Here is a 24,449-nt window from a genome sequence, read left to right as displayed (position 1 = left end):
GCACACTATTTTCCAAATGGTACAGGTTACTTTGTGGGTGATTTCTTTCATAAAGCAGATTAGCCAGGTTTTAAACTTTGAACTTAATTTAGTTATTCCAAAATTTATTCCAAAATTGTCTTAAGAATGTCTCGATCTAGGATGGACATGATGGCTCAGAACTATAATCCCAACTACTTGTGAAGCAGAGTTTTTTTTGAAGCCAGTGCAGACAAAAGGTTAGTGAGACTCCCCATTTCAGTAAACCAGACATTCCCATGAGCCCAGCTATATTGGAGGCTCTAGTAGGAGGATTGCAATCTGATGTTAGCCCTGGGAAAACCCCACAAAATCCTTACCTGAAAAAATAATTTAAAGAAATGGAACACATATGGATGGCTAATCGGTAGAGTACCTACCTAGCAAATGTATGGCCCTGAGTTTAAGCCCCAGAACCGCTAAAAATGCAAAGAATATCTTGGTCATTTCTATTTTTGAATATGGAAGATAAAGTTCAAAACTGAAGCTTTCTCATTGTTAAAGTTTGTTAGCCTCTGCATTCTTCCCTCCTTTTCCTACTCACAGAAATGTGAAGAATTTAGATGTCATCCATCTAATTTTCATCCCTGAGAACTATAAATACATTCTCAATTTTCCTCTTGGGTCTACTCGAAAGACCATCTAATTCTGGTGTATCAGGACTGCAGGTATTTATAGGCATACATCATACTCAGCAATGTAGTTGAAGAAATTAGTTGAGGCTACTTTCCCCCTTGATACAGTATTTTGCAATAGAGATAAAACATTTCAGCAGACAACTTATCATCTAAGGCTTTTAAAGTAGATTATTTTAATTTTCCAAGTATCCCATGTTCCATAGATGGTACGGATGTTTATTCTCTGGAAAACCCATCAACAGTTCCATGGGAAATCAGCAAGGAAGCAGCAACTACTTGTCTAGTGCCAACATTTGATCTGAATAGGGCACTAGATGATACTGAAGCAATTTGTTGAGGACTTCCTTGAGTTTTTATTTCACTAAACTAACTCTGCTGCTGGGTGGTATAGGCAAATCTTGAGTGTTTTGTTTTTACTGTATATCTGAATATAATAGTACTTCTGAAGCCTAGAAGTGCAGTTTGTCTCAATTAGATGAATATGTATCATATAATAATAATCATCACAATTTTCAGGTGAATCAGCATCTTTGTTCTTTCTTTGTCATCTTTCCCCCCAACTGTATGGAGACACAAATGAGACTTGATACATTACATAAATGTCATCCTTTCAACTCATTTGTCATATGTTGGTGACTTTCCTCTTATTTCAAAACACTTTTTTGGCAAAACATTGGTATGAAAAATCAAGAAGCCATTCATCTCTTGGTTAGCTAGGAAGTCACATTTTACAAAGAAGAGTTAGACTGTTTCCTTAAACATCCGACTGTAGGCCACATGATTGTCTGTGGCCAGAGCATTCTTTAGACATTGCCAGAAGTAGGGATGAGCCTGTGGATTGGTGGGCCACTCGAGGACAGAACTCCCGCAGAGCCTCTTCCGGAGCTGGAGAAACTTGGACTTCTTCAGTGGCTTCTCGAGGAATATCAGAATGATCACATCTAACTTTTCATCCACGAGCCTTTGATGGGACAAGTAAAATGCAATCTTAAAGCTCTCGGTCTTTGCATACTTGTCTGTCATCACAAACACTGTCTTTTTGCTAAGCTGTATGCTCTGGGAAAGGTTTTCCAGAACTGGCTGTCCTGGTAACCAGTCTCTTTCCTCAAGACATAAATTAAATTTTTTCTCTCTTGGATCTTCCAATCTGGCCACTAGCTCATCCAAAACCCACTCTGTCACAGCGGGGTCTTTAGTGTCATATACAATAAAAGCATCATAGCAAGAATCTGGTGAGAGTAGACGCCTATATCCCTTTATCTTGGCCTTGCAGAAATGGTAACAATACCACACATCCCAGAAATAGAGGTGACTTGCTGTCATAAACACCATCAGAAAGAGGGCGAAAGATAGGGAACATGAGAAAAGAATCAGATTCGTCAGATCTAACTCACAGGTATACAGATCCAGAGACACCACACTCTGACCTTTGTGTGCCCCTGGTCCCACACAAGTCACCTCTGTGGCCAGGAAAGGAATAGTCACCTGTGTGTGATTAACCCACCAGACAAACCAGACAGCATCGCAGGTGCACAGAAAGCGATTATGATGCAAAAGTAATGTGTCCAGATTGTTGAGGACATTTTCTGGGAAGCTAGTCTTCTGGATAATCTGGATTTTATTCGAACTGAGGTCCAGGTGTCGCAACTGAAAAGCATCTTCTAGAAAATACTTTGTTAGATGCCTGATTTGATTGCTACTAAGAATTAGTGTCCGAAGATTTTTGGAACAGTTGGATAATCTGTTAGGAACGGTTGCCAATTGGTTGTGGCTGAGGTCCAAAGTTTCCAGATTCTTCAGGAACTGGAGTTTCCCCCAGTTGAAAGATTTGAACCTATTGTGAGCCAAGGACAGAGACTTTAAATTTGGAGGCATACCATTAAAAACTTCAGGAGGCATGAAACTCAGGGAATTTCTAGAAATATCTAACTCTTCCAAGTTTACCAGATTCTTGAAGAATTCTAAATATCTGCTATCACCATCTCTCCACAAAATATCCAAGTGGTTGCCTCTGAATTCAAGGGTTGTAAGGGATTCACTCTCCATGGTCCTGCTGGCGGAGGTGGAGATGTCGTTGTTGTTCATCATTAGTTTCTTCAGAAACTTCATGTTCTTGGTAAAGTTGAGCATATGAGTAATGCCTTCTGATTGAAAATAGTAGCTGTTACTACTTAAATCCAGAACCTCCAGCTTGTGAAGCTCCTCAAAGGCTGTCGAATAGAGTAAATCAAGCCGGTTGTTAGAAAAGTCTAAGTATTTCAGCTCTCTTAAAGGTCGGAATTCACTTCCATTAAGAGTTTGGCCAATGGCATTTCCTGACAAGTTGAGGCATTGGAGGAAAGAAAGATGTTGAAAATCAGAAGATCTGACAAAAAATATATTATTTTTACTTAGGTCTAAGGTCTTGTCATACTGATGGCAGCTTTCGTTAAAAGGCAAGAAAGAAGGGGTCTCTCTGTCTTTGGACCTACAACGCCTTGCCTTTTCATCATATTTGAAATAGTGCAATGTTTCCAGGACCTGGGGCCCATGGCTTTCTGCAGTATTTATGATGTTCGAGCAAAAGCCCTCTTCAACGGAATCTCCTGAAGGGGATATTTTATTCATTGAAAGGTCTATGACTTTTAATCTTTCCAATTGTTTAAATATGTTGAGATTAGCAATTTTGATGAAATTAGTGCCAAGATCAAGAATTTCAAGATTATGAAGATTATGTAATGGAGAGAGGCTGGAGTTTTTCAGTTCTTTAAAGACATATCCTTTGAGACGTAAAATTTTCAGATTTTTCAGTGATGAAAACGTACTTGGTAAATCTATAGATGCATGGTAGACCTGAAGTTCATAATTGAAGGACAGATCCAATTGGACAAGACTAGGGAGAGAACGCAAAAAGTGAGCATTCTCAATTTCTTTAGCCAAGTAGTTTTGGGAGAGATCTAGTTCCTCAAGTTTCTTCATGTTTTTAAACCATTGCTGTGGCACGTGTTGAAGAGAGTTACTGTGCAGACGCAAAACTTTTAATTCTGTCAATGGATGGAAAGCATTTCCATGGATCTGTAGGGGAGAGTTATTTTCACAGGGTTTGCAAGGAAATGGGACATTATAACAGCGAGGGCAATTTCCACTTAGGTCAAGAATTTGCAATTGGTTGAGGTTAATAAAGTCATTTTCTTGGATTTCAAAGATGATATTGTTGTAAAGATAGAGCTCTATTAAACTAGATGGCAAACCCGTGGGGACTGCTGTGACATTGTTGGCTTTCAGTGAGAGCACTTTCAAGTTTCTCAGGTTTAGGAAGGCATCGTTTTCGATGAAAAATGAAGTATTACATGGATTGCCATAATAACAGTTTTGGCCGAGGTATAACATTTCTATGTGAGGCAGTTTTGTAAGATTCTCCTTCATGATGGAAAATATATTGTTAGCTTCAAGACTTAGAAGCTTTAAGCTGAGTGGGAGATCCTGAGGTATCTCTAGAAGCTGGTTTCCATCCAGGTAAAGGGATTTTAAATAAACAAGACTACTGAAGCTTCCAGGCTTGATCTGTAGCCTCTTGGTACACACGTTGTTTTTTGGTCCCAGTCGAGCAGGTACACAGTTGCACCTGAAGTCGATCTCTATCAGCTGAGCCAGCCTCTGGAAGGAATCTGGGGAGATGGTTGGTATGTGGTTAATGGTGAGGGTGATGTTGGTGGCATTGGCAGGGATACCTTCAGGGATTTTTGTTAAGTGCTTGTCTGTGCAGTCCACGATCACGTGGGTCTTTGAATCATCCTGGCGGACATCACAGGGCAGAGTTTTGGGAAACCACCTAGCCTCAAGGAATCTGGAAATTAGGATCATGTTCACGAAGACAAGACATTGTCTTTTCAGTGTCCACATGCAAAATGCCTAAGAATAAAAGAACAAAGCAATGTTTTAAAATATACCACGAATCGGAATTCAAAAGTCCCAGTTGCTACCTCTCTTTTGCTATGTTACAAAAATAAACAATTCAGGCTAGGAAGGTGGCTCAGTGGTACAGTGCTTACCTCACATGCATGAGGCCCTGGGTTCAATTCCTCAGCACCACATAAACAGAAAACCAGAAGTGTTGCTGTGGCTCAAGTAGTAGAGTGCTCGCCTTGAGCTGAAGAGCTCAGGGACAGCGCCCAGGCCCAGAGTTCAGGCTCACGACCAACAAAATAATAAATAAAATAATTGAAGTCCTGTTCTTTACAATGTAAGCAACACCTCCACCACATCTTGCAGTTGTATTTTTCCACTCCTGAGACTTGATAATTGAGTTTCATATTTAGGTTTTAGTATCCGAGCTTTGTAGCCAAATAGATTTTAAGATTTAGAAGCAGCAATTTCTTAGTCATTGCTATACAGAATACTAAAAGGAAGAGCTATCAATTTGCTGCCAAAGTCTGAAACTGGTGTTTGTGTGTGTGTGTGTGTGTGTGTGTGTGTGTGTGTGTGTGTGTGTGTGTATGAGAGAGAGAGACAGACAGATAGACAGACAGACTGAGACAGAGAGAGACAGAGAGGTGTCAAGAAATGTTTAAAATGTAAATACACCTGGGAAGAATAACACATTAAGATTTTAGTACAACTAATATTTATTTGCTACACCTACTGTGAATCCATTACAAAGAGTGCTTCATAAAAGTCGAGCTTCCTAATGCTAGATGCAGGAACATGAAAAGAGTTCCACTGTCCCTTTATAAATTAAGACAACTCAGTGATATTGACTGGTATTCCCAAGATCACCCACTTATAATGGCATTTGATTATCACATATATTCCTGTCATTTAGCATTGCCATTTGTTAACCTAGTTTTCTTCTTGAATTACTTTTGGAAATCACACCCAGGATGATCTAGGGGTGAGTGATTTCCCTACCCATTGGGTTTATATCGTATACTTGGAGAGGAGTGAGTAGTAGTAGTGTCAGGGTACTGCCTGGGTGATCTATAACCAGAGCAGCCATATTAGAACTGATGGAGTAAGATTCCGAAGTGAAAGGAGTCAACTCCTAAAACATATGCTAATGAATTGTGTATTATGCATAAACCAAGAGTCTCAAAGGCTAAATAGGAACCTACTCAATTTTGATTTTGAGGCATCCAAGGAGACACTGGTACCCTGAAAAGAAAAGTCTTAAAAGATGAGAACCATTTTACCTTCAATTGATCTCATTGGAAGGTGGTTTAACTATGGACATGTTCTTATGCTTTATGATTTCTGTCCATATTTTCTTCCATTACATTGTTTGAGTTTTATATATAAGTACTTTATATATAAATTTATATATAGGTTTTTTGAGTGCTTATACCTGGAATAATCTAGCCTGTATTTCTATGATAAGCTTCTAGCTTACAGAATGACTTTGCCCTGCCAATTGACTGAATCAGCCAATCACTCTGATAGCCAGTATAGCAACTTCCTACTTCCCTTACATAAAATTCTCCCCATCTTGCTTTTTCTCCAATGAAAGATACATAGGAAGGATCTCAAAAGGCTTTCTTGTTTTCATCACGGGGCTTAAACTCAAAGTCTGGGCTCTGCTACTGAGCTCTTTGGTTCAAGGCTAGCTCTCTACTACTTTGAGCCACAATGTCACTTCTGGCTTTCTGGTGGTTAATTGGAGATGAGAGTCTCATGGACTTTCCTGCCCAGGCTGATTCAAACTGTGGTCCTCAGATCTCAGCCTCCTAAGCAGCTAGGATTATAGGCATGAGCCACCGGCACCCAAAGTGTTTTTTGTTTTGTTTTTGCCTATCTGTACATGCTTGAAGTATTCTGAAGTTAGCAGAACAAAAAACCATCCTTTTCTCCCTTTAACTACTCTGTCTCTTCCTCCCTACCATTGAGACCAGAGTCCAACCTGACCTCAATCGTTGTCCTCTCAACAGCCTGATCATTGCTTATATCCCTCCCCCCATGTTTTGTGCCAGTCCTAGGGCTTGAACTCAGGGCCTGGGCACTGTCCCTGAGCTTTTTTGCTCAAGGCCACTGCTCTACCACTTGAGCCACAGCTCCACTTGTGGCTTTGCCTTGGTTCATTGAAGATAAGACTCAGGGACTTTTTGCCTGGGCTGGCTTTAAATCATGATCCTCAGATCTCAGCCTCCTCAGTATCTAGGATTACAGGTACGAGCCAATGGTGGCCAGCTTGGCATTCCACTCTATTCTCCTTTTACTCCAATGCTTTTGTCCCACAAGCTTCTCAAACATTGACCAGTCATTATCCCTCTCGCAAGTCTTTCAAATGGCTTTCTTTTATTCTTCTTCTAATATGAGCTTAAACTTTTTTTTTAAATCATAGCATCTGAATTCTATCATAATTTGACCTCTCCCTGTCTTCTTATCTTGGTTTATCTGATACAGACCCTCCACTAGCTTCTCCTGTTGCTAAACCTACAAGCTGCCTGTATTGAAAGTCTCTCCTCTTGGAGTAATCCTCCTCTGCATCAGCACCTATCAGAACCCATCAGAAAGATAGTTGTCTTTAAGGTTATATTACTCAAACTGGAGCACTCAGATACCTGCAATATATGACCCCTTCTGTGTACAAGCAGCCTTACATAAATATAGTACATCTTCCTAGAGCATCAATGTTACTCAAAGATATTGAGGCAGTGTTCACAACTCAGGCGTGAGATGCTGAGTAAAGACAGGAGGGAAGGCTTTAGCAGAGAGAAAGAAGAGAAGTAGAATGAAGTCTTTGTATGAGCCCTGATCATAGATCCTAGTTGCTGGACCTGGGCTGTAATTGTGCAAGAAGACATGATTGACATATGGTGTTCACCATTAGAAGGTGCGGGTTAATACTGCTAACAGGTAAGTTATATGATAAAGGGTGATGGTGAACTCGGTGCTCTCATGAACCTGTTGGAGCAGCAGTATCCTTGCATTAACTTCCCAGATGTTCCTAGTTGAGGCACACTAGTGATGAAGGAAAATGGAGATAGCCAGGAAGTTGAGTTCTAGAAAAATAAATTCACCCCTTCATTATTGCATGCTGGTAAATGTTTAACACCTGGCTTTCCCTTTAACTAAACTCTGAACTTGCTAAGTCCCAAGTTGTGTTAATTTCCATAGTATAAATGTTGCCATTATAGCCAATTTGGAGCAGGCAGTGTGATGTTATTGAACCGAGTGCTTGGGAGAAATGCCTAGAGTTGTTCCTGTGAGTCCAATGTATGACAGTGGGTTTATCACCTGAATCAATGACTATGAAATCTTTAGCCTTTATTTATTGACATGATATAAATTGAAAAGTAAAATTAATCAAGAAACTCTATCTCCTTATTTCTCACATTTCTATTGCACACATCCACTGGGATTTATTTTTTTGTCTATTACCATCTCCTAATCCAATGAGTCATTTGCTGTCATTTGGACTCCTGCAAGTCTCCAGATGATTCTTCCTGCTTCCCTTCCTCTACAATACTCTAAAGTAACATTAGGGTGTTTACTAGATAGATGGATCAGCTAGACTATAATAACTTCTTAGTGACTTGGAATGAAATTGAAACTCTTCCTCCATTGTTTACATTGTCCATTCCCTGACTCCAGCATAACTCTAACCTTCAACCACCTTTCCCCTCTTTAACCACATCCCAGCCATCTGGCCTGTTTTCTGTTCTGCATTCAAGTCAAGCTGGTAAGCAGGGTGCATGTTCCCTCTTCCTGAAATTATCTTTCTCCTTCTCTTCACACAGCCAGGACATTACCATCTCTTGGATGTCTGTTCAAGTGACACATCTTCAAAGAGGGATACCCAGATCAGCTATCCTAATGTAATGATTATGAGGAAGATAGTAACAGTAAGGTAGTACTTATCACAGGCCAGGCATCACTTTAAATGGATACACATACATATATTTGTTATTTATCTGTCTGTCTATCTATCTATCTATCTATCTATCTATCTATCTATCTATCTATCTATCTATCTATCTATCTATCTATCTATGTGAGAAGGTACTACAGGTCCTCAATTCCTTATCCAGAACCATTGTGACTGGATTCTGAAGAAGCAATCCCTAATCAAATACAAACATTTCTTCAGTAGCACACAAGATTTTCACCTTGGTAGAATTTCTGCAAGTAGTCGTTTAGGTTAATACTCTTCAAATGCACTCATCAACTAAGTTAGGACAAAGTTATTAGATTTGATATTTTGTCATGTAAACATCTATTGTCTCTATTTTATAAGTAAGTTCACAAAGACACAAAGAGATATATGATTCTTTGGTAGTACTTAGCACAATAAAAAATTCTCTTGCTGATTTATACGCTTATTTAATATTTATTCTGAAGGAAAATATATCTCTGAGATAGCTGGGCTTTGTATCTCTTTACATAAAAAGTGCCTGGCACTTATTTAGTGTTCCCTTATGTTGCTAAATACATGAGTGAAATAAGGAATGTGAACAGTAAAATAAAAGAAAATTGTTAAAATTCTCCTTAGGAAAGCTTCGTTAGGCTCCATTCAACAGAGATCCCTTTCATCTCTATCTGATCAGGGCTTTCTTACAGAAAAGGTTTAAGAAATTTTGCTTTTAAAATACCCAATTCAAACTCACCTTCTGTAAAAGGCTTCAGGGACCAAACCAGAGAGAAGTCCTAACTCCCTCTTCCCCTCACCTACTGCACTGATCAACCATAAGCTTTTAGGATGAACTTTAGATTGAGGGTTAGGAAAACTAGCTCCTCGTCCAGCTCAGTAGTTCACCACTCATGTACCCCTCTGAGGCAGGCTCTATGTCCAAGAGAAGACCTGCTGCATGGGAACGGTACACACAGAAACAACAATATAGGGCACTCCAAGGACCCAGGCAATCCTTCTGAACCTAAGCAAAGGACCTGAAACCAGAAAGCCTTCAGTTATTCCTTACCATAGAAACTGTCTCAGGTACCTTGAGAGAAAGAATTGATAACAAGTAGAATTCCCCAGACTCACTTTCATTCTTTCATTGACAAATGGGTACTGGTTACGTTCTAGGAGCAGAAAACATAGTTTCTACTGTTAAGCAGCTCAAAATGTTGTGGAGGGGAGAAAATTATAGCTCTAAGAAATACTGTACAAATCTAATAATTCTTTCTGTACAAGATGCTGTTGCTTGTATTATGTGTAGTTTAAAGGTATCTTGTTCCTGTTTGCTGGTATATTTTATCATAGTGCCAATTAATTATTTTTGTTATCCTCAAAGTCTAAAGATTACGATATATCTCTCAGTATCTTTTCCTCACTTTTTTCATCTCATAGTGACAGAGTCTCGATTCATAGCCAGGCATATACCATCAGAAAAATGATTATGTTGCCCAGATGGCTTTGCAAAGTGTGGTCATGTACTTTGAAGTTATAGCCAATTGGATCTGAAAGAAAACGAGAGATGGATTTTCTGAGACCTGTCCTTCAAACACTTCCATGTGGCTAGTTGTAATTTGGATGTTGTAGGCAGTCATCTTGGATAATGCAAAGGAGGAACATGCGCAGGGAATGGTGGAACCACAAGTAGATGATCGGGGGACTCCGATCTTCTTCCTATGGCTTCATAGAACAGAAAGGAAACCATGGTTCTGCAGTTCAGATTTCTAAGAGTTGATGAGGAATCAGAGAATTGTTATGCTAAGCCAATGTTAAATGGGCTTTCATTGCACAAATCCAAACCTAATTTTGCAATAGTCCAGAGTTTGGAAATAAGTTGTTACCCACAAGAGAACCTAAATTATGTGATGTTCATTTCAGAAGCAAGGAAGCTGATGGCCCATGTTACGTTATTGAAAGACATTTGATAAAAACTGACACCTATGCATTTGGAAAAATAGAACCCATGCCATCTGTGAATTCACGTTTTTTTTGAGGGGGGAGGGTCCGGTCATGGAGCCCGAACTCTGGGCCTGGGCACTGTCCCTCAGCTCTTCAGCTCAAGGCTAGCGCTCTACCACTTGAGCCACAGCGCCACTTCTGGCTTTTTTCTTTTTGCTTATGTAGTGCTGAGGAATCGAACCCAGGGCCTCAGGCATGCAAGGCAAGCGCTCTACCACTGAGCCACCTTCCCAGCCCTGTGAATTCACTTTTAAGAGAACTGGTCTGGCAATATTCATAATAGTGATGTTCATTTGTAGTTTCTTACTGTTTTTTTTTTTTTTGTCTTATGAGGGAAATGAACTAGGGCTGAGGTTGGCTAGTCTTTGGCTAGCATGGGAAAGAAATACAACTTTGTGAAGAGAAAGTTTGTCAGCCTGCTTTCCTGGCTTTGAATGTAATTAAGACTTCCACAATTTAAGCATGGTCAAGTTGCAAAAGCCAACTACTGTCCTTTAAACTCAGGCACACGTATGGCTAGAGTCAAAGTAGCAGCATTAGAGGAAATGAGCATACTCAGAATTGTCTAGCTGACAGTGAAAGCCAGCACAGGGCCAAAATCTGATTAAGAGTGTGGTCTTCCCTTCAGGATAGTTAATTAAATTGTGAGAGAGCAGACAGAACACCATAGATTTAGACTTAAACTTGTCTAGAGCTACTCTAACAAAATAGTCACTAGTCAATGTGGCTATTTAATTTTAAATTGATTAAAATTTAGTCCTTCGGTATTTCAAGTGCTTGCAAGCTGTATCAGGCTAATGGCTACTTCAGAACAATATCTATTACCAGGCAAAGAACATTTTTTTTTTATCACTGAAGAATGTTTTGTTAGCCAATATTGATCTAGACCAGTAGTTGAGCAAACTTTTTATATGAATTTCCAGGGTCTAGTGGCTCACACCTATAATCATAGCTACTCAGATCTAAGGATCATGTTTAAAAGCCAGCCTGGCAGGGAAGTCCATGAGAGTCTTGGCTCCAATAAACTGCTCAGTAAAAACCTGTCTGGGGCTGTGGCTCCAGTGGTAGAGTGCCAGCCTTGAGAAAAAGAAACTCAGGGACAGTGCTCAGGCCCAGAGTTCAAGCCCGAGGACTGGCAAAAAAAAATGATGTAGGGAACTGAAGATATTTAATAGAGACTTAACTTCGAATGTAACTAATAAGAATTTCAAAACCCAGTTCTAGAGAGTGATAAGAGTGATAAAAGGAGTTGATATTGATCGATTCATTGTATTCATCAACTGACAGTTGAATCGAAACCTCTTTGTACAACTACTTAAAGATAATAATTCTAATCATTTGTAGCTCACAGGTTGCATAAGAACAAGTAATGATTTAGGTTTATCTTAAAGACTGAGCTCTCCTCTTGCCTGCGGATCCTAAGAATGAATATACTCCAAAAACTTTGCAGCTAGAAATTTAACATATAGGTGTCTGAGCCATGTTTTTAGATCCTATCTCAACTCTACCTTCCACACTCTCAACTTTTATGGATTAGCTTCCATGCAGATTCACATCACTTTCTCCCCAAATATGTGTCTTGTATACCTAATAGCCTGTTATTTCTGGCAATCAATAATCACTCATCAAAAAAAAAAAAAAAAGGTCAGAGTTTGCCCACCCCAGTTCAGATAAAGTCTTTGGCTATGTTAAACTTGACCATGAAATCAACTCTCAGCAAATTCAGTCTGAGCCTACTAAGGATTAGAGTAAATTGTATTATCTCCAAAGCCTGGAAATCTGTTCATATGTTGCTCTTCCCAATTCTAAGAGGTAGATTCATTTCTAGAAAAGTGAAAAAAAGGAGTTCTGCAGTGTACAATTGAGACTCAGCGTTTGTACTCTCTACTACCTCATCTTTCATTACTCTACTACCTCATCTTTCACTCTAAGTGGTGAACAACTGTAGGCCTAGGGACCTTGTTTTGGCTTAATGATATATCATCATAAAAATTCCTACCACACAGTGAGTTCAAGAGAAATATTTTGCTGAGGAAATCAAGACTTTTAAGCTTTCTTAAAATCTTGTGGAAGTCCTTATATTAAACTATTTTAACTAGCCAGGCACCAGTGACTCATCCCTATAATCCTTGCTACTCAGGAGGCTGTGATCTAAGAATTAAGGTTTGAAGCTAACCTGGGCAGAAAAATCCGTGAGACTTATCTTCAATTAGCCAAAAAAAGTCTGTAGAAATGTAGCTTAAGTGGTAAACCTCCAGTTTTGAGTGAAAAAAACAAAGGGACGGTTCCAAGGCCCTGAGTTCAGTGCCTAAGCCCTAAATTCAAGCCCTAGTAACAGTACCAAAAAATGAGAGAGAGAGAAAGAGAGAGAGAGAGAGAGAGAGACAGAGACAGAGACAGAGACAGAGACAGAGACAGAGAGATAATACAAAGGTATATATTTGAGGCCTCTCAAGCTCACAGATTTTTTTTTCTTTTGTAGGGCCTGGGGCTTAAACTCAGGGCCTGGGCGCTGTCCCTAAGCTTCTTTGTGCTCAAGTATATAGCACTCTACCATTTGAGCCACAGTGCCACTTTGGCTTTTTTTTTGAGTAGCTGATTGGAGATAAGAATCTCATGTACTTTTCTGCCTGGACTGGCTTTGAACCACGATCCTCAGATCTCAATCTCCTGAGTAGCTAGTATTACAGGTGTAAGCCACCAGTGCCCATCTGGAAATTTTCTTAAATATAGAACATTCCCCTCTTAAACTATTAGGAGCTACCTGCTTTACACTCAAGGTATCTTTAATTAGGGATATTTTAAAGTGTAAAGATTCTGTATTGAGCCAGAATTATTTCTTTATGTGACACAAATAATCCACATTGTCTTACTTATTTTTTGAGGGGAAGTGAGTGCCTGAAAACATATGCCTTTCAGTAATTTCATTTATAAAATTGCATAGTATGTCATGACATTGGCTTGGCTTTGGAAATGAATTACAGCTCATTACCCATGCAAATATGTGTAATATACTGGGTAAACTTGAATGCTCAATTAGTGCACTAATTATGGTAGAAATGGGAAGGTGTGCCTTTGTATGCACAGGTGTTTCTATTCTCTCAGTAAATCATCTCATTTGTTAAAATGGAAAATGTAGGGTACATGTTGAACAGCCATGAATCATGTGTGTACGTGTGTGCGTATGCGTGTTTTAAAATAATTGCTGCCTTTTATTCGGTAATTAGTGTGTGTCAGGTGCTAACGGAAGCAATACCATGTGTATTACATCACTGACTCTTCACCGGGAAGTTGGAAGGGAAGATAAATATTCCTACTTTACTGGGGAGGAAAGGGAGAGAGAATTGCAAACCAAAATGCAAACTCAGTTTTGACAAATTACCTTCAAGTTTCCTCATGTAGTTACAGCAAATACCCTTCCTATAATGTGTATTTGCTTTTTGTTGTTAAGTTCCTTTTTGATTATTCTTGGCATTCCAATACTGTATTTCTATTTTCTTATATTTAGGGAAGAGGAGGTTTTGATGCTTCCATAAGAAAAATTTTCAACTATTAAAAAGTGAATTTATCCAGGTGCTCATGATTATAATTCTAACTACTTGAGAGGCTGAGATATGAGAATGTTAGTTCAAAGGCAGCCTGGCTGGACAAAGCTAAGAGACCCTAATTCTCCAGTTAACCAGGAAAAGGCTGGAAGTGGAGGTATGGTAAAGTACCAAGCTTGAGTGGAGAAAAAAATGAGCAAGAATGTTGTCTCAAGTTCAAATCCCAGCTCTCACTCACACACATACACACACATGCACACGCACACACATACATGCACACATGCACATGCGCACACACACATACACACGTATATCATATACTTATGTTTTGAGTGGAGCCAAACTGAAAGGAAGAAAAAAGGTTTTCAGATGAAGTATTTACTAGGAATTGCATCTTATATCCAACTGCCTGGGCATAACTTATGTATTTATAAATTTAAAGGCACCTTGTGGTTTACCTTCATAATAGAGAATTTGTTGTTAATATAATCATTTAACAAATATTACTGAGAATTCGGTGCAAGGTACTATGCTATACATAGTAGGAAAGTGATGCTGAGTCAGACCCTAACCAATTAGAGCCAAGTGCCTCCTCAACTCCATCACCAGAAGCCTGTCTGTCCTTGGGTCATGGAACTCCCTTTGCTTCAGTGAATCTATGACAGGAGAAAGAAGAGAATGGAGAGCAAAGGCTGGAAGACCTACGTGTATTGCTACTTGCTTACCCTTCAAAGACAAGCTTGAATGAACAACTCTTCACCATGGTGAAATCTCTGCACTGGAATGCATGGATTTTGTTATTGTGTTTCAAATGATTTCAGAGGAAAAATTATTGGGTGTTTACATTTTATTTTTCATATACTTTAATGATCTTTAAGTAGCTGCACAAAGGGGTTTCAATTCAGCAGTTTATGAGTCCAATATATCTTGCATGCATCATTTTGATGGCAAGATTTGAACTTGTGTTTGGAACTGAAAACCTCCTGAGGTGAGAGCTACATTAGATACTCACCAAACAAGTTTAGAGTTTAGAGAAAGAAACATCTACCGAGTGGTTCCGAACGTGAGGTTTTGCTAAGAGCATTTTTCTCTTAAACTTCAAGGTAGCTGACTGGAGGTATGGCTCAAGTGCTAGAACATCAGCCTGGAGTGGAAAAGCCAAGCAAGAACACCAGGCCCAGGATTCAAGCTCCAGTACTGGCACAAAAAATAATAAAACAACTGCAAACTGGTCAGAATCTGAAGTATGAGAAAATCTATGTACAACTGGAAATTATTAGATGGCCGAAAATAAGGAAGTGAAGTTTTCTTTGTAACAAGTTAGAGCAAGGCTATGACTCATTGAACTTCTTGTGTTTATTTATCCTGGGGTTAGCATCTTTGGAACTGAAACTCAGATGACAAGAATTCCAATTATCATCTCTGACTGATGTAGAGCAGCAGACTGAATTTTTCTTTCTTTTCTTTCTTTTTCTTGCTTTCTCTTTCTTCTTTCTCTTCTTTCCTTCCTTCCTTCCTTCCTTCCTTCCTTCCTTCCTTCCTTCCTTCCTTCCTTTCTTTTTCTTCCTTGCCTGCCTGCCTGCCTGCCTGCCTGCCTGCTTCCTTCCTTCCTTCCTTCCTTCCTTCCTTCCTTCCTTCCTTCCTTCCTTCCTTCCTTCCTTCCTCCTTTTGTGCTAGTTCTTGGGCTTGAACTCAGGACCTGGGCATTGTCCCTGAGCTTTTCCACAATGGTGCTTGGGTTGTGCAGTAGACAAAAAGAAAAAAAAATCCTGCTCTTCTGAAGTTTAGGTTCTCCAAATATTAGATACAAAAATATATAACTGGTTCCTGATTCACTGGATGTTGGGCAATAAGTGTTATGGGAAAAGTAAAAGTAGAGTAGAGTGAATGAGATCAGGTATATGGGACAGGATAGTGACTAAGAATAGACTTGCTTGGACAGACATCATTAGCTCCACCCTCAGTTGAGAAAAGTCTTGTTGAGAGGAGAAAATTATCATAGAGGTATTCTGAAGGAAAATAATTCCAGATGGAAGGGAGAACTGAGTGCTAAGGCACCAAGAGAGGAATATATTCAAATAGTCACCAAAATGGCTGGAACAAGAAAAGTAGAATAGAAGCTGAAGTCAGAAAGGCGGAAGGGGGCAAACATGTAAGGCCTTGTCTACCATTTGTTGTCTAGTTTGGTGGTTTCTACTCTGAGTGGAATGTAGATATACTGCATGTTTTGGAATTGGCAGTGAGGTTGTCTGACTTAGTTTTTTATTGTGTAGAAAATAGATAAGGAAGGGCAAGTGGGGAAACACTGAGACCAGTAGAGAGGCTATTAGAGTCATTTAAGCAGACCTGGAGGTGGAGAGAACTGGCTGACTACCCACTCTCCTTTGAAGATATAGCCAAATAAAATAGCACTTCAAAGTTCATAGAAGAATGCAAGCAGAGGCACTGAAGATGGCAGAGATTTCTAGGGAGCTCCTGCCAAGAGGAATAAAAACAGGGACAATAATTTACAAGCAATATAGTTTCCACCTAGTGCATTCTAGTCTCTCTCTTGCTTTGCAGTCCTGAACCATCAGCCTTGCCACATGACAGCCACAATATTGGGGATACCGCTTGGAGAAAGAAGCACCTAAGAAATTCACCCCCTTCCAGCCCCATTCTGACCCTCAGCTGTTCAGACTCCCAGCTCATGCACAAGACCTAGACAGAGTGAGTTGTCAGGTGATTTCTGCCATATCACTGCCCAGCTGGCTAGTGTGAGACACTCGGTATGTGATTTGCCTAGCTGTGCCCACACAACCCCTGGATCCATGACAGAAACTAGGATATGGCTGTTTGTAAAGTCATTTGCTTTAGGGAGACATCCATGTCTCAGAAATAAATAACTGGAACAGGGAATCAGTCAGGACCTAAGGGGGAAAATTACTCCAGGTAGGTAGACCAGATGGAGGCATATACAAATTCTCTTCTTCCAACTACTTTTTCTCAGGGAAGTAGGAGGCTGGGTTATTAGCTAAGAGTGAGGGGAATATGGGATGTGATGCTAAGTTTTGGAGAGATGGAAAAGTCATCTCATCGAGTTGGAGAATTGACCAAATGAAAAGACTGAGTGTGAAGTACAGCCTGATTACAGTAAAACACTCCAAAGAAACCCTCATTTTGTTGTATTGAAATGACATACTCCCTCCAGGCTTTATTATATATTTTTAATATAGCTATTACTGGTTAGCTTGAATTTCTCTCAACAAAAAATCATCACAGCAGGAAATTCATGTTGAGATGAGAGTATATGAAGCCTACAGGAACACTTTTATTTGTTTACCTTTGGAGAGGCTTTGCTGATCATTTTATTTTATTTTAATTCTATTTTACTTTCAAGACAATGTCTCATTCTGTAGTCTAGGCTGACTTCAAAATCACCACCATGCCCAGCTTGCTCCTCTCTTGACTACATCTTTTTTTCAGGTCTGATGATAAAACCGAGGGCCTTGTACATGCTAGGCCAGCCCTATACTACTGAGCTTCTCTAGCTCTGGGTGATTTTGAAGCAACATCTCACTGTGTAACTCAGGCTGGGCTGGAACTCCTGATTCTCCTGCCTCTGCCTCCTGAGTGCTAGGATTACAACTGTGTACCACTATGACCGATGGACTCCATTTTTAAAAATTTATTTTATTTAAAAGTGATATACAAAGGGATTGCAGTTACATAAAGTAATGAGTACATTTCATCTTGAACAATGTTACCCCCTCCCTCATTTTCTTCTAATTTTCCCCCGACTCCCCTTCCCTCCAAGGTATAAAGTTTATTTCCAACATAGTGTCTAGGAAGTTATTACTGTTGCCTTGGTTCACGCTTTGTCCCACAGTTTCCCTTCCCCAAATCAGAAAAACTTATATACAAGATTGTTTTTTACCCTGTGAATCAATCAGCCAGATAGAAAGCAAACACAGAGTCCTACTATGGGCTGCTGAATGCAGCCTTCAAAGGACATTGGCTCTTGTTACTTGGTTGCTCAGAAAAATAGCCAAATTGCCTGAGTTTAAGGAAGTGTTAGAGTCAGTGCATGTGGGGGAGGGAAGGGATTCAGTAAAGCTGTGGGTTTTAGATCATGGTTGGGATCCTGCTGCTGGATGGGCTGGGTTGAGTTCATGGCTGCCTGGCTGGATGAAGTTAGAAAAGAAGTGTGTGCCAGAACCCTTGAATTTGAATTTTAATGTTGGCTAGATTTATATAACACTGGATTGCTAAGTAGATTTGGGTTAAGTATATCTCTCTAGGGACTAAGCAAGCACCACAAATAAGGCAAAGTGCTTAAGCACTAAGTACTCTCATGAGGACTTTCCTAGCTGGTTTCTCACTAAATATCCCTTATGATGAATTTGGAAATATTTTAAATCATAGGCTAATCTGAATGTGAAGTACCTTGGATAAGAAAGCTCCTTTGTCTAGCAAAAAATTAAGTTCAGGATGTAACTAACTTAAAAAAAACTGGAATGGCTATGGTTTGCTAACTTTAGCCATAAACTTTGATGAGCTTCTGGGGTAAAAATGATCTATTGATGGGGGACAGATTGATTAATCTGAGTGATTATTTTCAATTCCAATACAAGCTTCTAAATTGTTCATGTTTGATTAATTTGGTAAGCAGACAACCCCGTTATCCTTTTACTTAGTCATGAAGAAATTAGCTATAGTTAAAAAGAAATGTAGTGTTTTCTTTTAAAAATTGTTTAGCTATAGCTGTGAATAATAAATAGCTTATGTTAATCCTGGCAACTCAGGAGGCATAGATTGGGAGGATTGAGGTTCACGGCCAATCATGGCAAAAAGTTATTGAGACCCTAATCTCAGTTACTAATCTCAGTTACTACAGGTCTATGCCTGTAATTAGAACTACACAGAAAGTATGTCTGTCAGCATGGCTGAAGTTACAGAGTACCTGCCTATAAAGCACATAACCATGATTTCAAACCCCAGGACTGTCTTTCCCATCTCCCACCAAAAAAAGAATTGTGTAACTACTGTGAACATGTTGGCCTATTTCCTTCCAATTTTGATCTCTCATCTATTTCATATAGTAAAAACCATTTTAGTAACAGAAGATTTTCTCACGGGAAAATTTCATTTTAAATCCTTATTCTGTCGCATGATCTCTGGCTTTCATAAATGCATTTATTTATGTAAACCATCATTTCATATCATCTACCATTTAGTTAGCATTCAGCACTAGTCTAGCATGTGCATTAAAGATATCAGGAATAAACTGGGTGCAGGTGGCTGATACCCATAATCCCAGCTACTCAGAGGCTGAGGATCATAGTTCAAAGTCAGCCCAGGCAGTAAAATTCTGTGAGACAATTATTTCCAATTAACCAGCAACAAGCCAGAAATGGAAGTGTAGTTCAGGTGGTGGAGCACCAGCCTTAACTGAAAAAGGCAACTGAGAACATGAAACCCTGAGTTTAAGTCCCCATTCTGGCATACACCCAGAAATATCAGGAGTATACAGAGCACATTTACTAATTTCTACCTTGCTTTTGCTTTTTTTCCAATTTACATCACAGAATGAGTATTTTCTTATATTTTTTTAGCAACCTTAAAAAAGTAAAAACATATGGGCTGGGAATATGGCTTAGTGGTAGAGTGCTTGCCTAGCATGCATGAGGCCCTGGGTTCTATTCCTCAGCACCACATAAACAGAAAAAGTCAGAAGTGGTGCTGTGGCTCAAGTGATAGAGTGCTAGCCTTGAGCAAAAGAAGCTCAGGGACAGTGCCCAGGCCCTGAGTTCAAGCTCCAGGACTGGCAAAAACAACACATGATCTGATAGTTATATAACATCCTTTTAAAGTGTTCACTGCAAATAATTAACCCCTTCCCAACATGGAACATGATATATTTCTTTTGCTCTGTTGCCCAGACTATTTCTTTAAGAAGAAACCAGTTTCTCATACCTGTAATCCCAACTACTTGGAAAGCTGAGTTTAGGAAGAATTCAATTTGAAAACAAGGGGAGGGAACTGTGACACCCACCTAGTTCCCTGGTTATGTGGAGGCTGAGATTGGGAGAGATCCCCAAAAAAGTAATTCACAAGACTTCATCTCAAAAAAGAAGCTGGGCATATACCTGTCATCCTAGATTATCTAGGAAAAGCATAAAATAGGTGAGTCACAATCCAGGCACAAGCCTGGATACAAAGCAATACTCTAATCTCAAAATAATCAGCACAAAAAAACTGGAGGCTCAGTGGTTGAGTGACTGCCTACCAAGCTTGAGGTCCTAAATTCAAGCCCTGTACTACTAAAAATGAAATTTCTAGGGAAAAAAAGAAGTTTCTAGAAGTGAAACTTCCAGGTTGAAAAGATCTAGCATGAGTGTTCATCAGGATAATTATTTCCCCTGTGTTTTAAGACCTTTTGTATTTCTTTGTTTGAAAGTTGCTTTCCAGTTATGCCTGGTAGTACATGCCTATAATCCCTGCTACTCAGAAGGAAGAGGTAGGAGGTTCACAGTCTATGGTCAGCTAGGGAAAAAGCCTGAGACCCTATTTGAAAGCCAAAAGGATTTGGGGGACACTCAAGTGGTGCAGTGCTTGCCTAGTATATTCAAATGCCTGAGTTCAATTCCCAGTACTGGAAAAGAAAGGAAGGAAGGAAGGAAGGAAGGAAGGAAGGAAGGAAGGAAGGAAGGAAGGAAGGAAGGAAAAAAGGAAGGAAGGAAAAAAGGAAGGAAGGAAAAAAGGAAGGAAGGAAAGAAAGAAAGAAAAAAGGAAGGAAGGAAAGAAGGGAAAAGAAAGAAAAATTGTTTTCATGTTTTTCATTTAGAAGTATAACAATTTCCCATTTGTTCTTCAGTAGTAAGATACAAGATAGGAAGTAGAGCTGTGACTCTAAGTAGTAGAGCTCTTGTCTTGAGCACAAGAGCTCAGGGACAGCATCCAAGCCCTGAGTTCAAGCTCCACGTATGACAAAAAAATTGATATAATGTAGTTCACAGTTGAGTGTCTGCCCTCAGGAAAAAGTATATGCCAGGCTTGGTGTGGGACAGAGAGAGCCCTCAGGCACACTTTCTAACATGGGGCTGCCCATGCCAGCTCTTCAAGCTCCTTAACCTCTGAACTTTACTTTCTTTATCTGCATCTCACAGGGCTGCTTAGAGACTTAACCCAATTTGGTGTGACAATGCCTTAGCAAAATGCTTGACTCATAGTAAGAGGTCAAACCATGTGAGAGCTCCTTTTTATGATCATACCTATCATGCCATCACTCAAGAGGCAAAGACAGATGTGGGTGCATGTGTGCATTAAAATAGGCATCTGGGTTTCTAGGAAATGAAACTTGAAGTAGTTGGTTCCTCTGTAGTGTTGAAGCCATGTGGTTAATGCTTCTTTAGCCCTTAAGGTACAAAATGAGCCTGGGAACCAACATATGTGTTCAGAAGTCACAGTGGCTTCCTAGTAAACGCACATCATCAAATCTAATTTGTGTGACACACTCTCAGAAGGCCACTCATATTCTTTTTTGCTTTGTGTTTGGCATACCCAATCCCACTTGCATAAGCCCCTACTAAAGGACTTGGACAAGTATATTGTTATTGGAACTTCATAATGGCTGTTGGAGGAAGGCAGACAGGTATGAGGATGCTCATATCATGGCAGAGAGAAAAATGAGTTTTCAAAGGCGTGGGAGACATGCACACAGTCCTCCAGCTAGTGGTAAGAACAGCCAGCACCAACAAAGTCTCCTTGACTCAACTTTAGTCAGGTTCCTCTAAATCTGCACCCTTGACTTTGGGTTTTGTGTCACCTTTGACAGTTTGAGCAGGGCTCCTGCTAAGACATTTTACTGAGAATCCTTTCCCACACCTTGATTCCTGATCACTCAGTTTGAACACCTCCCTCTCTGTTTAAATTCCTCAACCCTCTGCTCCTTCCCCCTCAGATAGACCAGGAGACAAATGTCAGATCACTTGGCTCGACTCAAACAAGAATCCTGTTGGGTAAGTTCCCCCTTACCCTCTTAGTTTCTTCTTAGTAACTTTCCTTCCACCCACTGCCACCTGCTCCTTGGCTATAAATCCTTACTTGTTACTATATCAAGAATTGAGACAATACTATCCCGAAGTCTCTTCTCCCTTGTTGCAACAGCTCCATAGTATCAGTTTAACCAATTGTGTTCTCTAGCCTTCTTTGACAGCACCAACGCTGGAGGTACCCCCAAACCCCAGTCCTAGTCTTAAGCCTAGTGCTCCCCTCACCTCATCAACATAGTCATTCAGACACCACCATGTGGTGAAAATAGTACAAAATAACTTCAGTAATATGTAAATTTAAAGCCCAAAATGTAGGATGAAAAAATGAGAACCTCCCCCATTTCAAATATCTGTTCTAGTTCACTGTATCACACATTTAAACTTTTGTAGGAAGTTGGAAAGAATGTATTCATTTACTTGAAATAATGAAATACTCCCTTGATTGATTAATCTTCATTATGAAACATCACTATGCAGTCCTTCATCCAAGAAATCACCAAAGTATAATTGTCAAACTTCTCACTATTTTTGGTAAGTTTTCACAAGGGGTTATTTTTGTACAACAGGAGAAAGTAAGGAGAAATGGAGAAGAAAGAGCAATATTCTCTTGCTTCTCATGCAAGTTAAGACTTGCAATCCAATGGCTTTGTGTGTGCGTGTGCACGTGTGTGTGTGTGTGTGTGTGTGTGTGTGTACGCACACTCATGTGCAAGCATGCATGTGCACACACATCAATAGGGCCTGGGCACTGTCCCTTAGTTTTTGTGCTCATGGCTGTCACTCTGCCACTTGAGCCACAGCCTCATGTTTTACTTTTTTGGTGGTTAATTGGAGATAAGAATCTCATGGACTTTTCTAAATGGGCTAGCTTAAATAGCAATCTTCAGAGCTCAGCTAGGATTATAGTTGTGATTGCATGACTCCAATCATTTTTTTCTTTTTGCCGGTCGTGGGCCTGAACTGTGGGTCTGGGCGCTGTCCCTCAGCTCTTCAGCTCAAGGCTAGCACTCTACCACTTGAGCCACAGCGCCACTTCCGGCTTTTTTCTTTTTGCTTATGTAGCACTGAGGAATCGAACCCAGGGCTTCATGCATGCAAGGCAAGCATGCTGAGCCACCTTCCCAGCCCACCCAATCATTTTTTAATGTTGTTGTAATGCCTGCCAACATGATTGATAATCATTTTAGGGACAGTTTAATTGTTCTTACCATTTTCAGTCTTCTTCCAAAATGGAATCTAACAGTCTGGTGGAAGAGAGCTTCACAGCAGAGGCACCAAGATGAGCCTGCAATTCAGCCAACAGTGTCAACTACAGCAGAGAAATCAAAGATAACATTTCAAACACCACAGAGCACTATAATGTAAAACTATGCTGTGAACATTGCTTCAAACATGTGCTAGTGAAAATATCTATTAATAGTATTTCCTTCTTCAAAGTTAGATAGAAAAGAGTCAAACTCTGAAAGCCATTTCAAATATTCCTAAAAGTCTAATTTTATCTTCTTCCAAGAATTGACATTTTTGACTACCACATGTTTTTTTTTAAATCACTAGATGGTAAACTATGTTTTGTACATGATTTGAATTTCCTCCCTCCCCCCTATCCACTACCTTATAACAGAATACACATCATCCAAATGTGATCCAACCCTTAAAAATACCTTGCTTGATGGCACGGAGTACTTCTATATCTGGAGTCCTCTGAAATGAAGAGATTGACGCAGGAAACATACATTCACAGCAGCTCTAGGCTGTCAACCCTGGGCTTTCTAAAGACAAAGAGAAGGTTAGATTGCAGAGAGCAGGGAGCAGTTTCCACCCCGTTCATGGGGTTTGCAGAAGCAACCAGTTCCTCTTATTGCCATGACCACAATTCGAACAACATCTTTTCTCAATCCAAAAACTTGATACACCTATCTTTTTCTTTTTCCTCATGTAACAGGACTTGTCAACTTTGGCACTACTGTGATTTTGACTGATGAATTCTTGGTCACACTGTAGGATGTTGGTAGCATTCTCCATCCCAACAAGGAAGTTGGACAAGATGGTATAAGCCTACTACCCCTGCCCTATATCACTAGATAGCAATAGCTCTATCTCCTTTACTTTGTAACCATCACAGATGTCTCCAGACATGGCAAAATAGCCCATGAGAGGCAAAGCAGCACAGGTTGAGAACCACTGTTCTATAGATACCTTAAGAGATATATCCAAATTTGCCTTGTTTTGCCTTTAACTCAGCTGGAAGGGATGCTGGTTTTTAAAGCAATGGCAAAACTGCCCATTGCTACACAGAAAGCTTTGTGCTGGGCACTGATGACTTACACCTGTAATACTATGTACTCAGGAGGTTGATATATGAGGATCCAGGTTCAAAGCCACCCTGAGA

The 24,449-nt window shown here is 39.8% G+C and overlaps 1 protein-coding gene across 3 annotated transcripts; it reads right to left on the bottom strand.

Moving 5' to 3' along the window:
* Positions 1-1,042: 1,042 nt before the first annotated feature.
* Positions 1,043-23,854, bottom strand: Tlr7 (toll like receptor 7). 3 transcript variants are annotated; one of them, XM_042680506.1, is made up of 3 exons: positions 23,722-23,854; positions 23,269-23,345; positions 1,043-4,547 (listed from the first exon to the last, which is right to left on the bottom strand). In XM_042680506.1, exons 1-3 carry the CDS (start codon positions 23,789-23,791, stop codon positions 1,398-1,400), a joined length of 3,297 nt encoding a protein of 1,098 aa, XP_042536440.1. In that variant the 5' UTR covers positions 23,792-23,854; the 3' UTR covers positions 1,043-1,397. The 3 variants fall into 3 exon arrangements, with proteins under 3 accessions (XP_042536440.1, XP_042536441.1, XP_042536442.1); XM_042680507.1 differs by having other exon boundaries at positions 23,269-23,369; positions 23,800-23,816; XM_042680508.1 differs by having other exon boundaries at positions 23,269-23,369; positions 23,722-23,797.
* Positions 23,855-24,449: the final 595 nt, after the last annotated feature.

The sequence above is a fragment of the Dipodomys spectabilis genome, unplaced genomic scaffold (genome assembly GCF_019054845.1).
Source record: "Dipodomys spectabilis isolate Male_0828 unplaced genomic scaffold, ASM1905484v1 ptg000061l, whole genome shotgun sequence".
Classification (NCBI taxonomy): domain Eukaryota; kingdom Metazoa; phylum Chordata; class Mammalia; order Rodentia; family Heteromyidae; genus Dipodomys; species Dipodomys spectabilis.
This window is presented reverse-complemented; position numbering and strand designations above follow the sequence as displayed.

Bases quoted from the DNA above. Each gene is read 5' to 3' on its own strand.
- Tlr7 (XM_042680506.1), bottom strand. From the start codon at position 23,791: ATGTTTCCTGCGTCAATCTCTTCATTTCAGAGGACTCCAGATATAGAA. The intron at 23,346-23,721 runs GTATTTTTAAGG...GCTGAATTGCAG, and splicing joins ACTCCGTGCCATCAAGCAAG to GCTCATCTTGGTGCCTCTGC. The intron at 4,548-23,268 runs GTAAGAACAATT...TTTTATTCTTAG, and splicing joins TTGGAAGAAGACTGAAAATG to GCATTTTGCATGTGGACACT.